Source organism: Toxorhynchites rutilus, chromosome 2, assembly GCF_029784135.1.
Source record: "Toxorhynchites rutilus septentrionalis strain SRP chromosome 2, ASM2978413v1, whole genome shotgun sequence".
NCBI lineage: Eukaryota > Metazoa > Arthropoda > Insecta > Diptera > Culicidae > Toxorhynchites > Toxorhynchites rutilus.
In genome coordinates, this window is record NC_073745.1 from 91,657,934 (window position 1) to 91,676,355 (window position 18,422).

Consider the following 18,422-nt stretch of genomic DNA (forward strand, 5'->3'; position numbering starts at 1 on the left):
ACTAAACAGATTTCCCGGTTTTTTTTTTTTGTATGGAGATAAATAACCTGACAACGCAACCACAAAAATCGAGCATATGACAACCAGAGTCACAAAAAAATATCCTAAAACCTAATCATATTGTCGTATCTGATTGAGTTTTATTAAAACGATTCCGCAGCGAGATGATATCGCAATCTGTCACAAGTGGGTGTGGAGTGAATCAATCTAAAACTTAACACTCATTGAATAATTCACACGGGAAAGCACCGTCTCCTGTTACTCCTTTATGTTGCCGAAGTTTTCAATGCAAGTATAAGAAGCGGACTGAATCAAAAAATTATGTCCTAGCAGAGCGTAGTTTCGATCTACGGACCTCTGGGTTATGGGCCCAGCACGCTTCCACTGCGCCACTCTGCTGTACGTCTAGTTGAGCGTGAACGGGGTGAATACTGTGACAGCGGTGAACCACGGCATGATGACTGGATTCAAAGAAACAAATTGAGCCATGTGAGACCAATCGCCTTTCACTTGAATTCATTTAATTACAATCACCTGTAATGTAGGGGTCTAAAACGAAAATTGTGATAAGTCGTCCAGGCAAATCCTTGTAGCGATATGAGAATTTTTTCGCCTCCTAATCATTAAATAGTCAAAGAATGCCCTCTTGTTATCGCTGCATATTGATAGTGTTGCTAATAATAGTAGATCGCATTTTTCACTTTCTTGAACATGCCATTTTTGGCGATATGTATTGTGATTAATTAGCATAAAGCCGAAAGAGACATATTCGCCTGTAATAAAGCGAATTTTGCTGTGATGAACGGCGTTTGTCTGGGCTGAAATTTATTCCCATTTTGTCTGCGAAGGAATATGTTATATTATTTGAATGATGTATATATTATGGTAGAGAACGTTGATTGAATGTCAATGGGCAAGACATCGAAAAAGTTGAAAAATTCAACTCAGAAAGAAATCAATATTTTCATTGAGGAATGCAATGAATGAATGTTCGCATGCGTGATAGATTTGAATGAACTAGAATCTCAATATTCTTGAGAATATAATCTATTTTTCTAGATTTCAGATGGATTGTCGAAAATGAAGTATCAATAACTACATTAATTTGTTACTGAGGCTCATAATCAGGTTGATTAAATTTCAGATGAATCGAAAGAATATCAACCACATTACTCACGCCATCTCCGCTTCGGAACTTATTATTCAATGCTGTTCATTAGTTATGGAAATACCGAACCAATATATACAAGTCGTTGGGGAGGTAGCATCAATTAAAACAAAAACAACGATCATAGTGCAATATTTGAGTTCCACACGGCGCAGCATTCGCAAAGCTGCCATTTGTGTTTGCTCTCATCCAGAAGAGCCATATGACCGGCCCACCATATCTCTTGCTGACGGACAGTCTAATCCTCTCTCTCTGTCTCTGCCCTGCCCCTTCCTACTCCCTTCGGGGACCTGAGCTGATGTACACAAACAAATCTCTCCACTATCTCTCACGGTCCTGTCCATGGGTACAGGTTCCGCATTTCAAACCGTATAATTTGAATAGCCCCGCTCGGCTGTCATTATCTCTTTGTCCACAATGGGCCGACCGACGTTCCGCACCAACAGCGCACGAAAACATCGCATGAATTGACGCAAGAGGTTCCCTGTGTCGTTTTGGATATCAACGGCACACTTGGCCACAGCGACAGTTAGTAGCGATCGGAACGGCTCGGAGACAGCACTCACACACGGTAGACACGGTTATTCCCAAGTCGGATACATTTGGACGACACCTGCGGTAATCAGCGCGCGCAATCTCCCGCTCTCGACTCGCGTTCATCTCATCGCGCTGGTCAGAGAATAGGGCGGTTATTTTAGGTCAATTTCATTCCACGAATACTGTGTGTGTTTTGGAGAAGTTCTGTTTCTGTTTTGATTCATTTTTGTCGCACTTTTCGTGAATGTTATGCTCCGATTGAGCGTGAGAGTGATGTTACTTGGTTGGTAATACCAGCTGCAACGATTTGAAAACAAATACCATAAATGGTCGACAGGCGTATAGTGCAGCGCACAGTAATTGCAGTGAAAATGTCATAAAAGTGTAAGTTGCTAGCGCAAACAACCGATGGTCAGCGATTATGGACCGCACGAGAAAACGACAGTGTTTCTAAACAAAACTTGTTATTTGTGTTGAATATTACCAGACATCGTAGTGAATTCCACCACAGGGCATGACCATGCGGCGACACTTTCTGGAAGCACTACTACTTGTGGCGTGTGTGCATGCTGCAATTGCCGGAGATGACCCTTTGCAGACACCTGCGAGTGGTGGTTCCTCGGGGGAAAATAAGTTTCTCAAATACCTGTTCAACAAGTATGGCAGCAGAGGCGTGATATCGTTCGAGGTTAGTTCCGTACAAGTGACGCACCCGTTTCTGAGTTTGAACTCATCAATTACCTCTTTCAATATGCTCCAAATGTCATGCAATAAGATGCGGATTAAGTCAGGAGCGTTCAAAGCAATCATTATCCTCATTTGGAATGTTAACAGGTGTTTACTGTGTGTACAGCTTGGACAAACAAGTTCAAGCCCTGAACGCAGTTCAAAGCAGCGTCGTGCGTTCAGCATGCACGAATCTCAAAATCCGGCAAAGTTTAAGCAGGTTTTTTCACTTGATCACTACTTCTGTTTTCGTGAAGACCTTTCTTCTCTCTGGTAAAAACCCTGTTTAATTGTTTCTCACGCACGTGACGAATAGTCGATCAACTTTCCCTTTCACACTTCGTATGCAAGTCACCCCGTAGCCGTAAAACAATTGAAACAAAATCGTGCATATTGGGCCTCAGTATACGTGTGCTCAGCTTGACCATCGGTGCAGTTATTTGAATGGCTAGGAAGGGGTATGAACAACAACATTTCCTACTTACGACGTTTCGAAATAACTACTTAAGCTGGAGGAGGAGCAATGACTCAGGCGCTTGATCTTCAGTATTTTGTGGTGCTATTCAGCGTTACTAAAACAATATTAAAATATATGTAGAAATAAGATTCGATACTTGATAGGCCGTCATTCAGACCTCGTAACTGTAAGGAAGTGATTTTTTTTTTGCAATAAATTTGTCTTATTTACAGTACCGTCGCGCGGAGCTACTTTGGTATCTTTTGAAGGTTTTCATTTTATAGGGGTGAATTTCAAATAGACAGAATGTCAGAGAGGTGACCCGAAATCGTTCAAGAAGTGCGAGAGAATCATTTTCGATAAAAAAAAAAATCTATGTGTATAGTCAGATCTCTACTATGACAAATTTATTGAACTTTTTTTTGTTTTGGGTTCTGTTTGCCTTGCGGTAAGCTACTTGGAACAATTCTGTTGAAAAATTTGAAAGCTGAGAAAATTTGATGCTGAATACAGTTGTGAAATATTTAAATTTGTGGAGTTAAAAAAACATTTTTGAAGTGAAAGCTTAGAAGTTAGTGTTTTCTTAGACATTTTTATTAATTTCCACCCAAAATCTAATAATTTGCACCCAGAACTCCATAACAAAGATAATTGTTTCTAAGGGCAACTTAGTACTTTTTCAAGATTTCCAAATTATAGATTGTTATTAGAACAAATATCCTATGTAAAAGAAAATCAAGTCTTCTGCATATGGTGATGAATTTTTTCTGATAAAGATTATATATTATGATCAGTGGCGTTGCGTGACCGGATGACAATCGGGGCGGATGTCTTCGGTGGCACTCCTCCAATAGAAGCATGTCATCAAGGCTTTTTTTCGTTTTCTACTGAAATTCGTCCAACTTAAATTCAGCGGTCTTCAAATGTCTACGAAATCTTGGTATCTCTAGCAAAAGCTCGTTTCCCGAAACTTCGCTGTAAAAATTCGACAGTTTGTCAATTCGACGTTTTCAGTTTACTTTCAGATGGTGCTGAAATTCGTTGAGCTTTAATCGATTCAAGCACTTCGGCCACTTTGCGTAGTTCATCGCATCAGAAGTACAAATAGCACAGAAATATTAAATCATTAGCGGCTGATAGGTGAGATCGTGCACTTGATCTAGTATTTAAGTCGCACAAAACGTAGTTCGCATAAATTGGTTTCGCAGTTTTGGTTCAATTCTTTTTTTTCGATATAATGTACTTATCGTGGTCATGGGATGGATCGCTCCCTCCGACCCTTCGCCACGGCACTCTACGTCACTGATTATGATGAAGAAGTTTTGTAAATATATCAAGAAAAAAATATCAAAATAATGATTGAAATGATGTAAAGACTACGTGTTTAGTCATACATTCCGTCAAATATATACCGCAAATTTGTAATTTTGAAACTTGAAAAAAAAACATTTTTTTTTGGGTTTGTTGAAAAGCCCCAAGCTCTAGTTGCGCTCCATAAGGCGTTTAACAACGGTTCCCAGCCCAACTGCAACTCAAGCTTTTGGGCAGAAGCATTACCCAATCATTGACCTTCAAGTACCTTGGTGTCTGGTTTGATTCAAAATGCACTTGGAATACCCACATTACGTATTTGAAGCAAAAATGTCAAAAGAGGGTCAACTTTCTCCGTTCGATTTGCGGCACGTGGTGGGGAGCTCATCCGGGAGATCTCATAACGCTTTATAAAACAACTATTCTATCTATTCTGGAGTATGGCTCTTTCTGCTTTCTCTCAGCAGCTAAAAGTCACCTTCTAAAATTGGAACGAATTCAATATCATTGTCTGCGTATAGCTCTCGGCTGTATGCACTCAACGCATAACATGAGTCTCGAGGTTCTGGCAGGAGTAACTCCTCTACAGAACCGATTCTGGGAACTTTCTCTCAGAATACTGGTGAAATGCGGTGTCACGAACACACTTGTGATTGAAAACTTTGAAAAAATTCTTCATCTAAATATACAATCTCGGTTTATGAGAATTTATTACCAGTATATTTCGTCAGATATTTGTCTTCCATCGTTTACTCCAGATCGTGCTCACTTCACCATCAGTAGTTCCTCAATTGAATACGATCTGTCGATGGAACAAGCAATACTTGCGATTTCAGCTTCGACCAACTTCCATTCCCCATATTTTTAACCGAAAGCACCACAAAGTCAATTGCATGAAAAGACACTTCACTGATGAGTCTCGCCTCAATGGATCTACTGGCTTCGGTGTTTTCAATGAAAATTCGAGCGCCTTCCGGAAACTGCAGGAACCTTGTTCCGTTTATGTTGCTGAGCTGGCAGCAATCGACTTCGCATTGGAGATGATCTCCAACAAGCCTGCAGACCATTACTTCATTTTCTCGGATAGTCTCAGTTCGCTTGAGGCTCTCCAGTCGATGAAAACTAGTAGGCACCCATCTTATTTCCTCGCAAAAGTGAGGCAGCAGATGAGTGCACTGATCGAAAGATCTTATAAGTTACCCTTTGTATGGGTCCCCTCTCATTGCTCAATTCCTGGCAATGAGAAAGCGGACACTCTCGCAAAGGTGGGTGCCCAGGAAGGCGAATTGTTTGATAGACAGATTTCATACGATGAATTTTTCCAATTACTGCGTCAGAGTTCCCTCTTGAGTTGGCAAACCGATTGGGACACTGGAAGTCTTGGGCGGTGGTTATATTCAATTATTCCAAAGGTTTCTTCGAGAGCGTGGTTCAAAGGTTTGGACGTAAGTCGTGACTTCATTCGTGTAATGAGTAGACTTATGTCCAACCACTACTCGCTAGATGTGCATCTCCACAGAATAAATCTTGTTCAAAGCAACGTCTGTCGGTGTGGAAACGGTTACGATGACATCGATCACGCAGTTTGGCAATGTACGGATAATTACGCAGCCAGAGAGTACCTTTTGAATGCCCTTAGGGCCCAAAGAAGACAACCCTATGTTCCTGTTAGAGACGTGTTGGGAACTCGCGACATCTGCTATATGCAGTTGATCTATATGTTTGTGAAACGGACTAGCATAAGAATTTAATGCTTTTGTGTGTTTTTTTTTTTCTTTTTCGTTATTAGTTTGTTTGACTTGTCCCCTCATCTCACCGTCGCCCCCCCCTCGACAGATAGTCGAACACCAGATGCTATCCCTGGTCTTTATGCACAATGCTACAGTGCGTGCGGCAACTCTCGGTTGAGACAACGATACCTCATATCCATATCCCTAACCTGATCCATCCCACAAAAATTGTTGCCCCTCTAACCTCGAGTAAACCGCGAGTAATCGGTCGAAACCTACTAAACATAGATTTAAGTTGAAATTCTGTAAAAACAAATCATGAATTAGTGGCTCCGCAAAGCTCATGCGATTGAGCCTTACAAATAAATGAATTGGAAAAAAAGGCGTTTAACAGCTTGTTTAACAGATCAAACCCCTATCAAGAATTTATGAGGAGTGATCATATGAATAGTAGATGCAGATTACAAGTGATTTGAAGAACTCAAACGAGTAGTGTCTTCTGCGTAGAACGAGATACACACTGTAATATGACGCAGCTTGGTCAAAACCACCTCGAATGGGTTATTTAAACTAATTGAGAAATAAAGATGAACTATGAAATAGAAACTTATTGTAATTCATGCGAAATCGACGTTAATTTTGTAAAGGAGTGAGAGTTCTTCCATCTGGTTTTATAGTCATGATACACTGGAATTTTAGTTTTTTGAATGTTTCGCGCTTGAACACAACAAAGTTCGAATGACCAGTCTTTTAAATGAAGATAGTTGTCCATACCTCTCACGCAGAGATCACGAGTTCAATTCTCACTCCTGATATTCTTCCAAAAATGGAGGTAAAAGTGAGATGCATTAATTACATGATTTAGATATATTTACTTATTATAAATGATGTGCAAACATGATGTTTACAATATTTGTAAATGTTATAATCCAGAAAATGTTTGAATAATCATCTAGTGGTTGATAAAAATTAGCTCAAATAGAGGGCGCATTGACACCAATGGTGGATTTTCTAAACCTATAAAACATGTTATTCCGTAAAAATATCCTATGAAACAACTGTAAATCATGAGAAAGATAATTGTTTCAGCGGATTACCCGGATTGTCCGACGCGAAGGCTTTCTTAACGGCACTAATGGCCTCTGGGCCTAAAAACGTGAATGTCACTTGATTACACGAACACTTTTTCCTTTCGCTGGTGCAATTGAACCGGATTGTTCAATTGCATACACGTGATTATGGGAACTGCCGCCCAAAACGAACTGTGATCCGTCTCGCTCTCCTTTTAACTAAGGACGGGCTGAGAAACCTGGGCACAAGTTTCACTAAGTTCGGAACTATAAAACAATCGGCGGACTTCGACCTCAATGGACTAGAGGAATTTATCGGATTGGAAAACGGAAGTTGGATTTTATTTACCGTCTGTATTCTTCGGAATTCTGACTTAGACTATCTATACTATAGAACTCTCGGCCATATGCATTCTACATGGCTGAGTTTTAGATCGTTTCCATTTTGGTAACGTAACGTAGGTAACAGATAGCATTAGCTATTCAAGAAATTCATTTTAGACAAATTTCATTTCAAGAGAAATTCATTTTCATTTTAAAACAATATACTAATCAATAATTTTATTTGTTTTGGAACATTTTAATATGCATTGTCTAATCTAGGTAGAGCCTCGACACAAAACTTCAAACGCGTTTTTGTCGAAACTAGTTTTTTTCCAAACTGGCGTACACCATATCTCAAATTCTACCAAACGGAAAAACGTCCGACTTTTCGCTGAACTTTTTGACGTAGGACTACGTCTTTCATTTCTGTACCGGGGTGTAAGTTCAAAGTTTCGAAAATGAGAGAGACGCTGGAGTGCAAGGTTTCGCACGTTAATACCTCTTTACCGGCTGAATGGAGCGGTATAATAATCACTTCATCCGAAAGATAAAATGTCAACGAGTTTTATGATTGTCACTTATCAGTCCAAAAAATCATTTCAATAGCTTAAAAATTGCTTTGAAAGCAAGCTATTGAAATCATCATTGCTCATTGATGATATTTGATGATCGCAATGAGTTCCCGAACACGGACGCAAAATCTAGGCACCTGGAAAAACCGTCATAGCGAATACATGCAAGCTGCGACTTTTTTTGCTCGCTTGCATTAGTGTTTGGAAAACCATAGCGGACACATGCAAGGCGTGAGTACTTTTACTCGCAATCAGTTTCTGTTCTGCTTTCGCATGGAACAGTCATGAAAAATTGTTTGCGTGTGAACGCGTCCAAGAGAAGGAATATTCGCATTTACGCATTCGACTTGGTGTTCCCGTGATGCTATCCAATTGACGAATTTACGTTGGATTTACAACCAGATGGCGCAGCGAGTAAAATGAGGATGTTTTGTTTTTTTGGTATGAAATTCGTTCAAATTTTCTAGAAAAATCTGAATTTATCATCAAATTTCCCGGTTTCATATATTCTTTCCACGCTGAAAAGGTTAGAAAATCATAATTTTACAATGTGCTATGTATATTACGAGGAATGGCTTGTTATAAGTATTGTAACTTTATTTTTTTTCAACTAAGTAAACGATGAATAGGGTGTTTTGTGCTAAAAATACTGCAAATCCTTCTCGTATCGGCCCTACATAATCAATGATATCAGCCAATTTGATATGATATCGATTTCATCGCAATTAACCATAGTATCAATAACCGGTATGCATCATCAAACTTAAAATTTTCGAAGATTATCTATGACTTTGGTCAAATGGCGTGTTGAAACCATCGTAAATATACAAAACTCCAACTTTCTTACCATATACTGACGACATTCAATGGCTGAAATGAATCTAAATTGAAATAAAATGAATAATCACCACCGAAACTTGCTTTTCAGTGCGTAAAATAAACATACACCCTCACTTTTGTGGTTCTGAGTTCTAATGTAGATGTCGCATGAGCTGATTCAGCTTTGCGTAAATTCGTCAATTGGCGATCTAACGTACAAATCTACACCTAGGCGGCGCTGCGGTGAAAGTGATGATGGTTTTAAATTTTGCCATGTGAGCTTATGGAAGGCAGTTCTTTCCATAAATTCCAATGTTATAATCATAAAAGATTATTTGATTGCGATGAGTTTTTAAGAAATTTAATTCTGCGCAATTTTTTATATAACATGTTATTTATTTATCTCTTTCAGTAGTGAAAATTATAAAAATGTTGACAATGGTTGAATTAAAGAAGGAAATTCGAGAGCACAATCAAACACAAGTAGGAAAATGCACGATTCTTGCATGTGAGAACTACCTTGGAAAGCCCGGAAGTAAAATATACGTGTTTTGTTTTTGAGTTTTAGGTTACATTAGCATCACTTTCTTAGTTCAAAAACAAAATCCAGATGTCTCACCGATCGTTTACGTTTTGCGTTAGATCGCCAATTGACGAATTTACGCAAAGCTGAATCAGTTCATGCTTTTACACCTACATTAGAGTTTAGAACCACAAAAGTGATGATATTTGTTTATTCTACGCACTGAAAAGCAAGATTCGGTGATTATTCATATTATTTCTATTTAGAATCATTTCAACCATTAAATGTCTTCAGTATATGATAAAAAAGTTTGTATATTTACGATGATTTCAACAAACGATTGGACCAAAATCATTGATAATCTTTTTTTTTTATTTTGAGTTTGATAATGCATACAGGTTACGAATACTAGTTGAAAAAATATAAGTTACAACATTTTTCAAAATATAAATACCACATTGTAAAACGGCGATTTTCTAACCTTTTTAGCGTAGAAAGAATACGTGAAACCGGGAAATTTGAAGATAAGTTCTGATTTTTCTAAAAAATTTGAACGACCAAAAAAAACAAAACTTTATTTCGTTTTCACCGCGAAGTGGCGCCCTCAGTTTCTATTCTGCGCATGGAGTGATCATGAAAAATCTCGTGTTATTCTCACGAAAACAAAAATGAATCATGTATCAAACATCTTCAGTCGCTTTTACAAGGCCACTCAAATTCCATCGGTTCGTTTCGGGACCACCAACGAGTTCGAAAGAGTTGAATTTTATGTTAATAACAATTCCATGCTTATACTCATAAAACCACACACTAACAAGAAAAACTTTCAGCAATCTTTCAAAATATTCATTCATTCATTCATTTAGAATTGATTCAGATGCAATTTCAAATAAATGATTACCGAGCCAACGGTAGTCCTACGTTTACCTTGCGGTTATATCACAGATATAACCCACTTCTTGTTTTTAAATTTTTTAAAAGTTAGTACTACTGTCAGTGGTTTTAAGGTCAATTTTGAGTGCAATCTGTGATTTAGTTTGTTTACAGCGTCATTACGAACAAGTAAACTTTTTTTGCTCGACGATTGTTGATATGGATAATTCTATTGTTCAAAGATATTGTGTGAGGTTCTGTTTTAAATGAATTTTGAATGAAGTTTATTTTCACACCAAATTCCCCAAGAAGGTGCTGCTGTAGATGACAATCAGCGAGAAAGGGATGTCAAAGCCACTCTTGTTTAGCTCCGGACTGGCCGTGAACGGGGAAATTTAATGTGCGAAGTGCCTGCCAGAAGTTGCGTTGTACAATAAGGGCGAAGACCCAGCTGCGTCCCATCGAGAATCTCTGGGCAAACCTGAAGCGTAAGATCTACTCCAACAATTTTGTCGCGAAAACTGAGAAGGAATTGATAAATGAAACGAAGAAAAAACTCAAAACTATTCATACACGCATGTTTTCGTCCGCCATGGCGAATGTTCCGGTTAACTGCCGAAAGACCGCTCGCAAGGGCGTGGAATTTTTCTGCAAGTAAACTAATATAATAAGGGAAGTTTATCAAACTCAATTATCTGTCTTAGTTTTTTTTACCACCATCCGAAAAAAGTTCATTTTTTATGCAAACGTTAAATATCTCTCACGAGATCGTCCGTCATATTTTGGTTGATTATTTGGGAATGAGAAAAATCGCAGCATGATTAGTGTCAAAAGAGCTCAGTTTCCTTCAAAAATTTCACCGCAATCAACTGGCAGAAGACATGCCCGAACGATTAAATTCTGAGTTCTGAAAAAGTGTATTGCTTCTGAAGGAGCGATAATAAAAATTTAGATCATAAATAAAGCATTTTATACAAAAACACAAATTCCCGGTTTACATTTGACAGTATGTATGTAGACAGCAGGTTTGTAAATCTGATGTAGAGAAGATCTTCCAGATGTATGGCACGATTATCGCTATCTCACTCTACCTACCGTCACCGCCTATCTCACTATCCCTCTGCTGTAAAAGTTCATCATCTTCATCACGATATGTCAGATGGCGGTAAATTGGTAATTCGCGATGACTTCAAATTAGGGCCATAATTTGGGTCCCAAACACGTTAGTGTAATCTCTATCAGATTAAAAGACACGAAGCTGGTTTTTAAATTTGAAAATTTGAATGAAATTTCCTAATTTCCTAATTTCCATTCTTCATTTTAATTTTGAAAACTTTCATCCCGACTGAAAATCAGTTATTCTTTGACGCTCCCAAAACTAGTAAACGAAGCTCGATTCCGTAAACGCGCATCGCTGTTTTGAAGAAAAAAAATACTTTTGACGTTTGAGATGTTGGTACCAAAAACATGGCGGATGCCGTGCAGCTGAGATCTTCTATTTATAGCGACCAACGTGAAGGAAAGCCCAAACCAGAGGTTTTCAAATGGTGCTCCGCAAAGTTATAACAAATGCTCCCACTTGAAAACCCACCTTGAAAAAAAATATTTAATTTAATTTCACTGGGCATATAGTGATTTATCGTGTTTACTCCGGGTTAGATGTTGTGTAACTGCGACGCGCAACCGAAATAGAGTTGTTCCCAGTCGGATAATGCCAATGCAAGTAGAATTTGATTAATTGATTGAAAAATGCGGATGCTCCGTCAGATGTTTTTGCTATAAAAAGTGCTCTGTCATAAAAAAAATATGAAAACCCCTGGCCTAAACTATTTGTTTTCGAATTACAGTGGAATCCGTTTATAATGACATCGAAGGGAATTGACAAAGACGTCATAACAAGCGGTGTTATAATAAACGGATTCTACTATATCAATTATTGGGTTCATTCCCTAGATTGTAACTGGATTGCATTGAAGCGGACACAACAAGCAGGAGAAAGAAGGCCTACAGCGCGGGCGCTGTGTGTTGTGTGCTGGTGAATTTATCGCCTCTCTTAATCGACACTATTATCGTACTGTGGTGCGATACGCCGGTTCAGCTGCACCGAAGGATTGATACACGTTGAAGATTATCCGCACTGGTGTGGTGTGCATAATTTTTTTTATTAATCCGATTATTTTTACAGGCTCAGTTACATAAGTTTAATGGAGCCAAACTCTTAACTATATTTCAACTAGCATATATCAACATGTTGTTTCCTTAATTCTATGGTTAATGAAATAGGAAACCGATTACTCGCGGTCGACTCGAGTTTAGAAGGGTGACACATTTTCATTAGGAAAAGGATGGGATGTAAGGAGATGTGTGTTTACACTCGCACTCACATTCACATTCACATTCACATTCACATTCACATTCTCATTCACACTGACACTTCACACTCAATTCTTAAAACTATCCTTACATTTAATATGTGTTTACAATTTAACTTATTCTAATGTTAGTAGGAAGGGAACCGATAGCTCGCGAAGGACGAAAAGGAGGGGAAAAGGATGTATGAACAATCACACTCGAAGATCGATAGCTTTAAGGAAAACATATATTTAGGACATGTAATCAAGGTCTAACCGAGCCAACACATCTCTCACCGGCACATTGGACTGCTTTCCTCCAGCCCGAAGGGAGTTTTCTAAATTCGATCTGGCGACAAGATACAACTCGCACGACCAAACAACGTGTTCGATGTCGTGGTAACCATGGCCACAACCGCAGAGATTGCTGTCGGCAAGATTAAAACGAAAAAGCAGCGCGTCTAACGAACAGTGATTGGACATGAGTCGGGAGAAGGTGCGAATAAAGTCCCGACTCAAGTCCAGACTTTTGAACCACGGATTGAGGCTAACCTTAGGGATAATTGAGTGGAGCCACCGGCCCAATTCATCTTCGTTCCATTTGCGTTGCCAGTTAACGATGGTATTTTTACGAACTAAAGAATAAAATTCATTGAAGGCGATTTGACGCTGATAAATTTCGCCTTCAATTGCACCTACCTTTGCTAATGAGTCAGCCCTCTCATTACCCGGAATTGAGCAATGTGAAGGGACCCAGACAAAGGTAATGACATAACAGCGTCTGGATAAAGCACTCAAAATTTCTCGTATTCTCTCGAGGAAGTACGGCGAGTGCTTTTCCGGCCTCACTGAACGGATAGCTTCGACAGAGCTCAGACTATCCGTTACAATGTAATAGTGTTCAACAGGTCGTGAGGCGACGCTGTCCAGCGCCCAGTGTATTGCTGCCAATTCAGCAATATACACTGAGCAAGGATACTGAAGACTGTGTGAGGTGCTAAAAAAATTGTTGAACACTCCAAATCCTGTGGACTCATTCATAGAGGACCCATCAGTAAAGTACATATTATCACAATTGACACGCCCATACTTTGCTTCGAAAATCGTAGGAACGATCCCCGATCGATGATAATCTGGAATTCCATGGATATCCTGCTTCATGGACAGATCAAAATGCACAGAGGAATTGATGTAGTCAGGAAAACAAACACGGTTGGGAATATACGAAGAAGGATCAACCTGCATGGAGACGAATTCATGATATGAGCTCATGAATCCAGAATGAAAATTTAGCTCGATCAGCTGCTCAAAATTTCCGATCACCAATGGGTTCATAACCTTACACCGGATGAGGAACCGAAGAGATAATAAATTGAAGCGATCTTTTAGTGGGAGTACGCCTGCCAAAACCTCGAGGCTCATGGTATGCGTTGAGGGCATACATCCCAACGCAATACGGAGACAAAGATACTGAATTCGCTCGAGTTTAATGAGGTGTGTTTTGGCAGCTGATTGAAAACAGAAACTGCCATACTCCATCACTGAGAGAATAGTTGTTCGATACAACATTATAAGATCTTCTGGGTGGGCTCCCCACCAGGTGCCGGTAATTGTACGGAGAAAGTTTATTCTTTGTTGGCATTTTTTACTCAGATACCTAATATGGGCCCCCCAAGTACATTTGGAGTCGAACCAGACCCCAAGATACTTGAATGACATAGCATGAGTGATCGGTTTACCCAAAAATTGAAGCTTTGGTTTTGCTGGTCTATGCTTCCTAGAAAAAACCACCATCTCTGTTTTCTCCGTGGAGAATTCGATCCCTAGCCCAATGGCCCAGGTTGAAAAATTGTTCAAAGTATCTTGTAAGGGTCCTTGCAGGTCGGATTCGTTTGATCCTACGACAGACACCACTCCATCATCTGCAAGTTGTCTTAGGCTTCAATTTTGTGTAAGGCAATTGTCGATGTCGCTTACATAGATGTTGTACAAAAGGGGGCTTAAACATGAGCCCTGGGGGAGTCCCATGTAGGAGACCCGACTTACTGTCGAATCCCCGTGAGAAAAATTCAAATGTTTCTCACAAAGCAAGTTATATAACATATTATTCAATAGAGGCGGCAGTCCCCGAGAGTGTAATTTGTCTGACAAAACCTCTATTGAAACAGAATCAAAGGCCCCCTTTATGTCCAAGAATACTGAAGCCATTTGTTTTTTTTCGGCGTAAGCCATTTGAATTTCTGAAGAAAGCAACGCAAGACAATCATTCGTCCCCTTGCCCCTGCGGAACCCATATTGTGTATCTGAGAGTAGGCCATTCGTTTCAACCCATCGATCAAGGCGAAACAAGATCATTTTCTCCAACAATTTCCGTATACAAGACAGCATTGCTATTGGGCGGTACGAATTGAAGTCGGACGCGGGTTTTCCGGGCTTTTGAATAGCTATAACTCGTACTTGTCTCCAATCATCTGGAACAATATTATGTTCCAGAAACCGATTGAATAAATTCAACAAGCGATGTTTCGCCACATCAGGGAGGTTTTTCAACAAGTTGAACTTAATTCGATCCGATCCCGGAGCAGAATTGTTACATGAAAGGAGAGCAAGAGAGAATTCTACCATCGAAAACTCATAATCAAGATCGCACCTATCTTGTGGTATATTTCGAACAATTTTTTGCACGGGAGCGGAATCGGGACAAACCTTTCGTGCAAAATTAAAAATCCATCGATGTGAATATTCTTCGCTTTCATTCGTTGAAGAGCGATTTCTCATGTTTCGAGCCACTTTCCATAATTTTTTCATTGACGTTTCTCGTGACAAACCTCTCACGAAATTTCGCCAATAAGCACGTTTTTTCCCTTTGATCAAATTTTTGAACTGATTCTCAAGGGCTAAATACGTTTGAAAATTTTCAGGAGTTCCACGTTTCCGAAAAGCTTTAAATGCATTCGATTTTTCTATATAAAGCTTGGAACATTGGCTATCCCACCATAGATTGGGAGGCCTTCGGGAAATGGTGGAACCTGGGATGGGTTTCGTTTGAGCGCGAACTGCGCTGTCATAGATCAAACGAGAAAGGAAGTTATACTCCTCCAATGGAGGTAAACCATCTCTGGAATTGATGGCTAGAGCAATCGCGTCCGCATATTTTTTCCAGTCAATGTGTCTTGTGAGGTCATATGCCATGTTTATAGATTCAGAAGAATTCGACCCAATGGTGATGGAAATTTTGATTGGCAAGTGATCACTACCGTTGGGGTCCTGGATTACATTCCACTTGCAATCTAACGATAGTGAATTCGAGCAAAGCGAGAGGTCAAGAGCACTTGGGTTAGCAGGAGGTTTAGGAACACGTGTTGTTTCCCCAGTATTCAAAACGGTCATATTGAAGCTGTTACAAAGGTCATATATCAACGATGAACGATAGTCGTCGTACTGTTCCCCCCAGGCAGTTCCGTGAGAGTTGAAGTCTCCCAAGATCAATCGTGGCTCAGGAAGAAGTGAGCACATGTCAACAAGTTGCTTGCGGCTAACCGCAGCTCTCGGAGGCCAATACAAGCTGACAATACAGAGGTCTTTTCCTCTGATGTTTGCATGACAAGCAACAGCTTCAATCCCTCCAATAGGTGGAAGGTCAATTCGAAAAAATGAGTGGCACTTATTGATCCCCAATAGCACCCCTCCGTATCTGTCATCACGGTTCAAGCGTATAATATTGAAATCATGGAAAGAGAGATCATCTCGCGAAGAAAGCCAAGTTTCGGACAGAGCAAAAACATCACAATTGAATTTATGAATTAAAAATTTGAATGTATCCAATTTAGGGATGAGACTACGACAATTCCACTGTAAAACAGTGATATCTCCGACCTCTCTATTTAAATTAGACATCAAGAGAGATAATCATTGCAAGGAGGGGCCATGTTTGCATCAATTGTTGCAAAATTGTCTTTAATACTGGAAGCATTGAGATGACAATGGTTCTGATGGAGTCGGAAACATTAAAACACTTGAAGATTTGATCCAGAAGGTCAGACAACTTTATAAATCCCGATTGGGAAGTTGAACTGGACGAAAAAATAGGGACAGTTGGGGTTTTTGATGTTCCCTCGAGTGCTGGGTCGTTCGAAGGTGAACTATTCCCACGGAAGCCAGGAGGAACCTGATTTTGCTTGTCCGCGGCACTCGATTTTTTAGGCAAGCTAACAGGGGGTATCACCGGGGGGACTTGTTCTTGAACTTTGGGAGTGGTCACATTCTTGCGCCGGGGATTCCCTTTGGAAATAAACGGTGTGTCCCCGCTAGCTGTGTCCGCTTCCATTTCATCAACTGGCAACGAGGAAAAAGTATTTTGTGTTGAGATTGGTTGTTGTTGTTGTTGAGTCAGTGGAGAAGCGCCCTTTAAAATTTCCGCAAATGTGCGCTTCGAGCGTTCCTTTAAAGAGCGCTTCTGTTTCTCCCAGCGACTCTTATAAGTTTCACAAGCTGAGAGCGCGTGTGGAGTTCCCCCGCAATATGGACATTTATGCTCAGTCGCACTGCAGGATTCCCCCACATGTTGCTCTCCGCAAGTTGCACAGCGCTCCTTGTTGGCACAATAATCTGAAGTGTGACCAACTGACTTGCATTTGTTGCAAGTCATGGGCTTTGGCACAAAGAGTCGCACCGGCAGTCTCAATTTGTCCACCATAACGTAGTCAGGGAGAGCGGAACCAGCAAAAGTTACTCGAAACGAGTCGGACGGCGTGAATTTAGTTTCTCCCCCTTCCTGGGAGACTTTGCCTAATTGGCGACAGTCCAAGATCTCGACTTCCATCGAGGGGAGCTTCTTGAACTTTCCATTTCCTTTTTTAATAAATTCACACGTCAGACCCGTTTCTGTAATCACTCCCGCAATTTCTACGTTATGGCAGGGCACGTATGCGCGATATTCTAAAATGAACCGCTTGTCGACAACAATCTCGTTAGCTTGCTTCCGATCAGCCACGACAACACGCAGTTTGTTCGGGCGAACCTTGGAAATTTCGACCACGGAGGAATAATTTTTTGTCAAATCTTTCATGATCTGAATGACATTCAGAGATTTTCCTTTAGGTTTAGGTCGGAAGAAAACAACCCATGGGCCAGTTCCAGTTGCATTTTCTGGATAAACCTTGACACGGTGTGGAGACACAACAGGAGAGGAAAGTGGGGTCGATTGTTGAGCGGAAGCGGAAACAGCAGGGTTGGGTGGCGTGATCGGGAGTTCAGTGGGAGCGGGAGCGTAAGGGGGAGCGAGAACGGGAGTGGGAGCGAGAAGGAGAGCGAGAACGGGAGCGAGAGGAGGAACGGTAGCAGGAGACTGAGGGGGTGAAGAGGAGAGGTTTGCAAATTTTCTTGAGGGGGGCTTGTTTAGGTGGGTTAATTCCTCCCCCGAAAAGACTTCTTCTGAAGGGGGAACGCGTTTAAGCGACTTCCCACCTCCCGTAGATGTGGAGGGATAGACAGTGGATTCAATCTCCATGTCAACGGGTTCTCCGCATTCTGCCATATAAAGTGGCAGATGTACAGTTTTTCAGTGATTTCTCAATCTTTTTTTCTGATTATTTCTTAAACTAAAAACCTTAATCTAATAAAAAATATACTTATATCGCACACCCGTGCGGTTGAATTAGAACGGTTCCCAGCGAACCGCGTGTCGATCGTACAGCACAGCTGCAACGGTGTATGGCTCCACAGTGCGATGATGATTTCGATGACGATGATATGGCGATAAACACGCCAGCACACAGCGCCCGCGATGCAGGTCTTCTTCCTTCCGCTTTGTTTGCTTCACACTATTGCTGTCCAAAAATCCCGTTTGGGTGAAACAATTATTTCACCAGCAGCGAAAGTAACGGTATCACAACAGTATCACAAGATAACGGTATCACCAGACGGGAGAAAATACACCCGGCGGCCTCGACTCCACGAAGA

At 40.5% G+C, this 18,422-nt stretch overlaps 1 protein-coding gene and 1 non-coding gene across 2 annotated transcripts in view; one reads left to right on the forward strand and one right to left on the reverse strand.

Moving 5' to 3' along the window:
* Positions 1 to 327: 327 nt before the first annotated feature.
* Positions 328 to 399, reverse strand: Trnam-cau (transfer RNA methionine (anticodon CAU)). The gene has a single exon. It is a non-coding gene; the product is annotated as a tRNA-Met (tRNA).
* Positions 400 to 1,674: 1,275 nt separating this feature from the next.
* LOC129770116 (zinc transporter ZIP10) overlaps positions 1,675 to 18,422 on the forward strand; it is a 31,915-nt gene continuing 15,167 nt past the window's right edge. The window contains exon 1 of the mRNA XM_055772752.1: positions 1,675 to 2,393. Coding sequence (XP_055628727.1) covers positions 2,220 to 2,393 — 174 coding nt within the window. The 5' untranslated portion in view covers positions 1,675 to 2,219. The remainder of the gene's footprint in view (positions 2,394 to 18,422) is intronic.